The sequence below is a fragment of the Molossus molossus genome, unplaced genomic scaffold (assembly GCF_014108415.1).
Source record: "Molossus molossus isolate mMolMol1 unplaced genomic scaffold, mMolMol1.p scaffold_m16_p_9, whole genome shotgun sequence".
NCBI classification, from domain to species: domain Eukaryota; kingdom Metazoa; phylum Chordata; class Mammalia; order Chiroptera; family Molossidae; genus Molossus; species Molossus molossus.
Window position 1 is genome coordinate 45,316,418 of NW_023425403.1, and position 10,751 is coordinate 45,327,168.

A 10,751-nucleotide genomic window follows, 5' to 3' on the forward strand; every position below is an offset into this window, starting at 1 on the left:
GTTTTATTCTATTTTAAATAAGAAAAATTAATTTTCTAAATGCAGGCTAACTGCCCACATGGTAGACTTCATTGCTACAGAATGTCTCAGACTCATCCCATTATTTCTCTTCCTCTCGACTAAGTCTCTCCTTTTCTCCTCAGCAGAGAACATCATTAAACAGGTTTTAGCCTCACTCATCTCAATTTATCCATTCTGTCTTCTCTAGCTAACAAAATGCTTTATTGTCTGAATAATGGCTATTGGAATAAATTATTCAAGATGCATAAGGATTAGTTGGTGCTGGCCTTGTCTCTCTCTCGGTTACCTGAAGAGGTTACATACATGTCAATCTGCAATGCTTAGGGAATGTCCTTGAGGAGAGATTTTGCTCCATTTCACCTCTAAAGAAAACAAAAATCAGCAATAGTTAAGAGAGTCACTTAACTCTAACCCAAGGACCAAATATGACCCTTTATTTTAGGATAGTCACTGGAATACAAACCATTGTCACATCTTCTAGCCATCATCACCTTTGCTTTTGACATTTAAAAAATTTACCCCTGCATTGTGATTCCTTTGAGAAAGGGATGGGCCATTACTTTTCTCATCTGGAATCCCCTGTCATTATTTGCTTACCACATTTTTAATAGTCTAAGTTGCTCTATAATATCTTTGTAAAGGTTATATTACTTCTTGTTCATAATACTAGTGTTTAGAACAATCCCCTTAGCAATTCTGATATCTCTGAATTTAATTAATGGGCATTTCCCTCCTTGTAAAGGCCACAAAAGATAAATCAGAGAAAATGTTAAGAACCTGGTATAGCGTATTCAAGTGATCTTATCTGGTATTTAGATGTCCCTTTAAAAACAAATTGCAATGAGTTGTGCCTTTCTGACCCAGGAGACATTAGCAAAGTCCCAGCATTACCTTCCCTTTATTTAAGGAGCATCAAGCAGTCAAGCATCAACCAGCCTTTCAGGGGCAGTTCAGCAAGCACACCACCGTCTGAGGCCGGCGGGAAGGAGTTAGGGCTACTGGATGGAATCATGGAGCAAGTGGGGGAAAGAGCAAATGTCATTACCAGGTTTACAGTGACCTGAGTCTTCCCAGGAACATCGCCTCATTTATACCCCATAACAATTCTGTGAAAGAAATAGGATTGTGCTCATTTTTACCGAAGAAGAAGAAAGAGAGCCTCAACAAGGCTAACTGGCTTGCCTTAGTTCACTTAAATAGAATATGGCAAGTTAAAATCTAGGTCACCCTGGCTGCAGGGACCATGTTTTTTTTCCTTCAGGCATCATCATAAGTACTTGGTTTGGTGTCCTCACACATTTCAGCAGGGTGTCTTCACACATATTCCACATGGTAAATTTTACTGTCTATATGTCTGAGATGAGAAAAATGACAGTTGAGTTAACTGCCAAGGCACATTTGTTTATTCAACAAGTTATTTGTCGAGCAACCTGCCATATGCGAGGTTAAATGTATTATAAGGCATGGGGATCGGAAGTGAAGAGTTACACAAAGTCTCTGCCCTCAGCAAATTTGCATTCTCATGGGAGGGACTAACCGGAAACAAGAGGATAAGTAAACAACACAATTGTACACTGCTAGTCATTGATGGAGCCTGATCTGGGACCCTGGTCTGAAACACAGGTGTATGAAACAGGACAGAACCAAGCAGTAAGAAGTGGAAACAGAGCAGACCCAGAGGCATGCTGGGTAAGCAAGGAAGAGGTTGCACTAAGACCACACACTGTTTGGGCACCTGGGCATTGGTTTCAAGCAGAAAATGGCAAACTTTTCTTGTCAAGGACCAGATATTAAATGTGCTCAGTTTTGAGGGCCATACATGAACACAGAATTAGACAACATGTAAGCGATGGCCGTGGTTGCATCCTATTGCAACTTTCTACGTGGACGCTGAAGTTTAGATTTCACGTACACACTTTTTACATGTCACAGAATATTATTTTTCATTGGACTTTTTTTTCAAACACTTGAAAACATAAAAACCATCCTTGGGTTGTGGGCCATACAAAAAAAAAAAAAAGGAGCAGGATAGATTGACTGGTGAGCCACAGTTACGCCTGGTGCAAAGGGAGAGGCTGGTTGCGACAAAGTCTGTCCTTGATTTGAGGGGAACAGAAGTGGAGGATAAGTAGTCAGAAGTATTACTAACAGTGCCTTCCACAGCTGTGAGCTGTGACCCCTCTGATTTCCTACTCGCAGTGTTTGTGTTCTCTGCTTGACTATGACTCCTCCTTCCTGTAAAAAATCCTTCTAAAATTCTTTATAAAAGCATAATAACCACTAAAAACCATGGCTCTGAGGTACAAAAAGAGCAAAGAATAGAACTGATGAGAGTCATTTAAATATTGGCTAGAATAAGAAACACCTTTCCAATGCCAACATGGTAGGTATGGCCCCTCCTTAGGTCTGGAATTCACCTGCTCCTTACTTGGGTAACTCTGGATATCAGTTTTACTGTGTTTCTTACATCTATTTTGATAGAGTCCACCTGCCCATCACACACTTGCCCATTAAAAGCAAACCTGTTGCCCTGGCCAGTCTTGCTCAGTGGTTAGAGCATCTGCCCAGGGGCCAAAGACTCGTGGGTCATTCCGGTCAAGGGCAGGTACCTCCATTGAGGTTCAGTCCCGGGCCCTGGTCCGGGTTGTGCACGAGGCAACCAATCAGTGTGTCTCTCACATCAAGGTTTCTCTCTCTCTTTCTCTTTCTCTCCCACTCTATCTGAAGATAAAAATGGAGAAAAAAATGTCCTCGGGTGAGGATTTTTTTAAAAAAGCAAACTGTGGAGATGGTGGGGGGAGACCCTTTGGTAGGGAGATGTCCCCTTCCACCACCATGCCCACTTCTGCCGTGTGCCTCCAGCCTTCCAGGTTGTGGTCTAACTCTCTGTCATTCCGTCCACACAGGCGATGAATCCAGCGGCTCAGGGAGTGGCAGTGGGTGCATGGATGACGTGTGTCCCACGGAGTTTGAGTTTGTCACCACGGAGGCGCCTGCAGTAGATCCCGACCGGAGAGAAGTAGACTCTTCCGCAGCCCAGCACGGCCCCTCGCTGCTGTCAGCGTCTCTCGTGGGCCTCGTCCTGGCACTGCAGAGACTGTGCAGATAATCCTGGGTTTCCGTCCGATCAAACTGCGTTTTAGCTATTTGAACAGCCAACTCCCTTCTTTTCTTACACTCTTGGACAATGGACCATGCCACAAAAACTTACCGTTTTCTATGAGAAGAGCAGGCTGCACTCTGCCTCCCTTTCTGTTTTCCCAAAGAGTACCGGGTGCCAGACTGGACCGCTCCCTCTTTCCTCTGCTCTCTGTGGGACCCTGTTTCTTCTAGAGCGTTCTTACTCAGATCTTTCCTACCAGGAGATTTTCTTACCTTCGTTTGCTTTTATGCTGCAGAAGTAAAGGAATCTCACGTTGTGAGTTCTTTTTTCCCATTTATAACAACTTAAAAAAAAAAAAAAAAAAAAAAGTAGGAAGAAAATAATTTTCTTTGTAAAATCAGGCCAAACCCCAAGACAACTGCGTTTTCAACAAAGAAGCAAAGGAGAGAAAAATAAAAGAGCTGGAACACCACAGGTTCAGCATTGCCAGGCAGCTCCCAGCGAAAGCTTTTCTGTGACTCACTGGGTTTAAACACATGCTCTGGGGGAAAAGTCCAACAATGTTTTTAGTGTAGTGAAAATACACTGTTGTCTTGGAGGTATCACCTTGCACTCTGACCACACAACGCCAAACCGATTTAGAGGTACTGGTACTAGGTTTAGAATTCTGTCTTTAATATGACACAAAATATTGCTACAACTCAGCACCTCTCTCTCACCCTGCCCAATTCCAGTTGCATTAATGGTACCATCCTCCTCAATTCTCTTAGTGTCTGTCCACTGGACCCATTGGCGCAGATTTCCCCCTTCTTCCTCAGTTACTAGTGGACACCCCCATCAATTCATCCTTCTCAAGGGTCTGAATTGAAAATAATGGTCAACAACACAATCGCTTTGCTCTAGCCACAGGTTGGACATTAATTTGGTTTCTGCCCGTGTGCTCATTACCCATCCCGAAAAGAAGAGTTCCTTTAATGAACTGATAAACAGTTAGATCCACCCCATGCAGAGTTTTTATTTTTAGCCATTTGCTTTGTGTCAATTGGTTTCTGCATCACAAGGGCATTCTCTTATGAAATAACTCACAACAAAAAAAGAGTCAAGACAAAAAAATATATATATAGTATTGACATGGAGATTTCTTTCACTTTTTTAGTCTTAGTATGATCATCTATTTTTATATCTATATATATATAAATCACAGATTTTAACTTCTTAATTCCAAGCTCAGGGTTGACACACCTTTGTAACAAAAATGTTTTGTCAACCAGCTCTTCTTGTTTTGTGCTGCTCCGAGAAGGGATTCTTCAATGATCTGTGAGCACCAAGAATCAAGAACGAGACCTTTTTACGTATCTAACTGTCCATTTAATAAAAGTTTGCCAGGGCACACCCTTTTTGCATGAGCGTGCTTTGTCCTGGATGCTCCAGACTGTCCCGAGCTCATGGAGAGAGCCATGGGTGTGCAGAACTTCACCGGTGATAGAAAGTGTATGTGTAAAGAATGTGTTATTCACGCAAAACCATTGCTTTCATGTACAATGCCTTCAGCCTAGGATTCTTGCTTGGCACCTGGAGAAATGTCCTAACTCAAGAGGCCAATTTAGAGCTACAGCCTAACTGGTCCACCAAGTGTGCCAAAGCTCAGCCCTGTGCCCCCCGACAGAGAGAAGCAAAATAAAGCAAACTGGGGCTTTGTGAATACAGTTGCCTATCCATGTGTTTCTTGGTTTTTAAGATGCATCTGGAGTTGGGAAAGTAATGTTTTAAGACACCATAGTATACCAGTCACATTTTAATTAACCCATTGACAGCAGTGACACGTAAATGGTATGTTTCAATCCCCTTTCTCATCAAAAATCTTAATTAGTTATTGATTTAGTCATCACATTTAAGTAGAACATATGCGGCACAATAGTATTAAGTATAATTGAGCACTTTTGCAAAACTGAAAGTATTTAGAAGCATCTATTGCTATTGTATGCCTAATGAAATATGAAATGTAGGATTCTGAGAGACTTTGTGGCATCTTTTCCTTTAAATCTCTATGAAATTAATTAACACTTAACCTAATTCAGCATTACATACTTGTAGAAGAACATTTTGGCTTTCTGTCACCAATCACACATAAAACAACTCTATGAAGGACCAATCATTTATGTTGCTCATTTCATTGTATGTTCAGAAATCAGAATTGTCGTTCTCCAAATAATTAAGGTACAATACAAATTAAATCAACCTTGATTTGCCAGAACATTTGAGTAATAATTTGTTTTCATGGTTTTAACTCCAAGTCTTTTTGAAATGTGTCTGCATTGTCTTCTATGAAATAGATCAGAATGCATTGTTTTCCCTGTGCTTACACCCTAAAATGGTTTTGTGCATGTGTATGGATACACATTATATTAATGAATATAAATCCACATTCTGTACACACTAAACACACAAATAGCATATAAACACCTGCTTCACTTGTTTCAACACATTAGTTATTAATAGTATTCATAATGGTTAGATATAGTGATCCATATGAGCCAGGCAGAAAGCTGAAATGACTATCAGTTAATGATGCCACAATATTAGTCACCTGCATGAATGTGGTCAGAACATTATTCAAATTGTACTTTCTGGTTTTTATCATCACCCTAATATATCATATAATTTTCAAACAAATTTAACATAAGAATTTGTTTTGCCTTATGAGAATTAGTTTAATCTAGTTGCCCCATTTCGGAAGTATTTTTGGAATCTTACCTCACCCCATCCCCACCCCTGGCCAAATTAATTTCTCTCATTTCAGCATCGTGATAGGGGAAGCAATGATGCTGCATTCTTTTTCGTGACTAACTTCTTTGCTTTGATGGCCCCTAAATTCTGTAATGACACCATAACCTCTGTTACAAGTAGAGAGGAATGGGCTCACCGAAGTCGGACACTAGAGATCGTTGGGTGATGCTCATAACTGCAAACACTTAGCTTATTGAAGTGCCTCTATTTACATGTTTAGTTATAATATGTATTTTTCTAACAGAAATACACGTCTGTAATGGGTGTATATTATACTTTGTATATGTTATAACAAAAGCTAAACAGAGGCTAAAGTCTTTAGCAGAGAAGAATGAATTACAAATTTACGAAGTAGAGCTTTGCTATGGTTCTGTACTGAAGGACAGACATGATGACCTTCGGTCAGCTTAATGAAGGTCAAGTCGGTACTTCGATTATAGCCATTCTAAGCAAACTTAGCAATAGCAATCTGACTCCCTTACAGTCACTTGCCCAGATAAGTATCTTGTATGACCTGTTTTAATTGTAAGGGATAGAAAATACTACTTTGTCTACACTGAAAAACACTATTATTCATTGACAAGCTGTATTAATTATAAAAGTAACATTCTATAACTCAAACACACTGAAAATATTATCGGACGCAGAACCCTGATACTTAATTTATATTCCCTGCTGCAGACATTAGCCTACTTTAATTCTTTAGCTATTACATACATGTTTTGGCTACACACTGAACACCAACTAAAGTCCCCAAGGAGGAATAAAACCTTAGCAAATTCCTGAGTTGTGATTCTTTTGTTACTTTTATTTGCAAGGCTAATTGTCAAGTGGTTTGATTAAAGGTGGAAGTGTTAGCAAATGCAAGTTTTGACTTATCCAAAACTTGCAGAAATTCAAACTCATTTTCATTTACTTACAGTCACTAACAGACCTGACTTTTAACTTTAACAAAACAAAGAAACAAAAATGGCAGTTTAGCTTTGCCAGCAGAAGAATAAAGGAGACCATAACCTATAAATTTGCAGTTCCTCCTCGGCGGAGACATTAGCCAGTGTTTAGTTTTAGGCCAAATTATACAAATAGAGTACTGATCTGTATGCATTCTGGAGCCTTGCTATATCATGGTTTGCTACAACACAAGGACTCAGCCTAGCATGGGGCCATGTGAACCTCATTCTAAGTTGCGTAGCTACTGGGATCTTTGGCCTTGCCTTGTAATGAGGTACATCCATGAAAAGAAATCTAAGGATGTCCTGATAGTGAGGTCTCTGTGTGCATATGCATACTAAATATGCAGGACCAATGTGTGCACCAATCAAACCTAAAATTTTATGTGACTGTCAAATGAATATTATTTGGGTTAAGATTTTTCATTTCTGATTTGGATAGAAAATTGCTATTAATCTTTTATTAAAAATAGTTTTTAAAAATCTACCAGTGCCCTTTCTGCATTGTCTTAATTATTGTCATAGTCTAAATTTCTGAGCTTTTGAATTTTTGTTTTGTTTTGTTTGAGACCTTTTTAGAAACTGTAATATTACAAAAGAAAAGACGAGAAAAAGAACATAGGTTAAATCAGCACCGCTCACCTAAGTACACTTGGCATTTGTAATCATGGACTTTTAAAACTTTAGAATATTTAGAGCTTCCCAAACATGTATGGAAGATACGATGTCACTCATTTTTTGTATTGGTTTCTTCTCAAAGATAAAAATTAGTGGCTTAAGAACTGATGTCAATACTTTATAAGGTCAGAAAAATAAGGTAATATGTGAAAGAACTAACAGTAGCATGTTGAAGATTCATTTAACAAGTATTAATTAAACTCCGTCTCTGTACTAAACCTACTCCAGGTGCTGATCACTGGTTATCAAAACCATCAGTTGGAAATCATTCATTTTTTTACTGCAGTTAATTATTATAGATCTATCACTTATTTCAAGATGGTCTTTTAAATAAAGAAACCCATATAAATAAAGTTATCGAGAATACAATGTTTAACTGGAAGCAATAATATAATTTCGTTCACATTACGACTATGCTGATCTCTATTGAGAAAAATGATGTCTACAAAACAATTAAGTAACTTTAGGATAATTTCATCTATAAAACCAGAGTATAACAAATTCTATTTGGAAATAAACTGAAAGCAATTTCAAAGAAAGGAGGTCATCCAAACGGGTTTGGGGAAAAAACCAAAACCAAAACCACACTTTCATCGGGTAACAATATTTATTTTAATTTTCTCTATGGATAAATGGGATGAGATATAGTCAAAACATACACACAACTATGAAAGATGACCTCGATTTTTTAAACACCAGCTTTGAAAAATAGTGGTGATTAGACACAGTATTATTTCATGTCTTGAGAGCTAAAAAGAAAGGTATAGCCATCAGTTTGCTCAAATAGACATTCACAATTCCTTTGGTGCGGTTACATTTCCATTCCATAGACACATTTATTTGCTGACATAAACATGTGGCCAAACATATTTTGTTGGTTCAGAAATGGGCTGTGTAACAAAGCCAGGAGGGATCAGATGCCTGCCTTTGTTGCTTGCTCAAGGAGCTTGTCCTTTTACTCACCTTAAAACATAAAGCAGAGCCCTGGCCGGTTTGGCTCAGCGGTTAGAGTGTCAGCCTGCAGTCCAGAGAGACCCAGGTTCAGTTACTGCTAAGGGCACGTACTTCGGTTGTAGTTTGTCCCTGGCCCTGGTTGGGTTGTGTGGGTGGTAGCCATTCTATGTGTCCCTTACACATCGATGTTTCTCTCTCTCTCTCTCTCTCTCTCTCTCTCTCTCTCTCTCTCTCTCCCTCTCCCTCCCTCCCACTCTATCTAAATAAAAAAATAGAAAAATGTCCTTGGGTGAGGATAAAAAAAAAAAAAAAACATAAAGCAGAGCAAGAAAAGGACATTTTACCTTGTGAGAGCTCAAGTATGGAAAGAAGCAGAAGAAAGACTAACAAACTGTGTTCAGGTCAAACGAAAGAATATTTACCTTGAATAAAGCTGTCTACTCTTCAATAAGAGCAAGTGTCTGTGGAGTTTTAAATAAAAGAAAACGTTGACGTAGGCAATAACGGTCACGTATTCTTTCAAAAGATATATAATGAACAATTAATCATGTGCCAAACACAGTTCTGGGTGCCAGAGCACTACACCAAGATTTCTGTTCTCAGACAACTTATATCCTAGTAGGGGAGAGACAGACAACATAAAGTCAAGAGTCATATGATTTCACTCATCACTCATAGGTAGGATATAAAACTGAGAGCAACAAGTGAACAATTAAGACAAGCAAGCAAACAAGAACTCATAGACAACAGTATGGTGGTTACGGGAAGGAAAGGTGGGTAGGGGTGTCGTGAAGGGTGGGGGAGTCCAGTGTATGGTGACGAAAAGAGATTTGACTTTGGGTGGTGGACACACAATGCAATGTGTACATATGGAGGATGCATAATAGAATTGTACACTTGAAACCTAAATGGTTACATTAATTAATGTCACTCAAGAAAAGTTTATGAAACTAAAATAAAGCAAGCTGATTTCAGAAAATGGGAGGTGCCAAGGAGGAACGGAAACAGGAAATAGGATAGTGACAAAGAAGGAGATCTTGTTTTGTTTTATTTAAATTCACTTATTTATTTATTTGTCCATGTATCCAACAACTATTTTGAGAGCCAGTCTTAGAAGGCCTTATTTTAGAAGACTTTGGGGATTCATAAGAGAACAAAACATACAATATCCCTGCTGCTGTCAGACTTACATTCTAGCGGTAGAGACAGAAAAAAAAAAAAAAAAGTAAATAAATAAATGAGATATTCATTGGTTGTCTTAAGTATGTGCTGTGAGGAAAATTCATAGAAATGTCATAGGGGATACTGGGCAGGGACCCCTTCTGTGCAGTCCACAGTTGATCCACATGGATGGTTTGAAATTTTATTTTGTTTTATTTATAAATTTTTAAAATTGATTTGAGAGAGATGTGTTGCTCTGCTTATTTATGCATTCACTGGCTGTTTCTAGTGTGTGCCCTGATGGGACTGAACCTGCAACTTTGGTCTATTGGGACAACACTCTAACCAACTGTGCTACCCGGCCAGGGCCTGAAATGTATTTTAGAGTGAAGCCAACCAGATTGATGATGATTGGGTGTGGGGTAAAGAAAACAAAAAGGACTCTAAGCCTCTCCAGAGTTAATGACTTGCCCGAAGTTATGTGGCTGGAGTGGGTGAGCCAGGACCTGAGTCCACCTGCGCCTGCCTCCAAAGAGAAGTGATCCAGGAGGGCTCCCCACGGACAGGAAGGCTGTGTTCTACTAACAGGATGGAGACTTCCCTGTGAGGACCTGGGAACAGAGACTCAGGCAAAGGAAAGGTGACTGCAAAGCCTTAGCTCAGGAATGATCTTTGTGTACTCCAGTGTGGTTGGGGACCTGTAAGTGAGCTGTCGGTGGTGGGAGTCGGTGGAAGAGCGAAACAGTGGAGCCATGTTAAGGTCAATGGCCAAAGTCATGGTCTTGAACCACCTGGTGAAACCAAAACCCTGAGAGAGCCCCTCCCTATGCAACAGCCCTGCTGGTCACACTTACTAGCATTTTAAGCCACATTTGAGCAAGGAACTATGCTAGCCTCTTTATGTACTTCATCTTTATAGAATCTCTATGACGTAGAAATAATAATTCCTATTTCATACTGAATAAAATTAAGTGAGATGAACTGATTTGCCCAGTCACACAGGCGAGGCTGTAATATAAACTGAGATCTGTAACATCTAAGCAGAAAAGTGGCAATAAATAAGGATAACTTTTGTCTTTCATTATAAACGCAATTCA

General features: G+C 39.4%; 1 protein-coding gene across 2 annotated transcripts in view; it reads left to right on the forward strand.

Annotated features, from left to right (window-relative positions):
• Positions 1-3,492, forward strand: part of GPC6 (glypican 6) — a 1,055,524-nt gene extending 1,052,032 nt beyond the window's left edge. The window contains exon 9 of one of the 2 annotated variants that reach the window (XM_036250295.1): positions 2,928-3,492. In XM_036250295.1, coding sequence (XP_036106188.1) covers positions 2,928-3,130 — 203 coding nt within the window. In that variant the 3' untranslated portion in view covers positions 3,131-3,492. Of the gene's footprint in view, positions 1-1,644; positions 1,673-2,927 lie in introns of those variants that run through there. The other variant, XM_036250296.1, reaches the window with a different exon arrangement.
• The last annotated feature ends 7,259 nt before the right edge of the window (positions 3,493-10,751 follow it).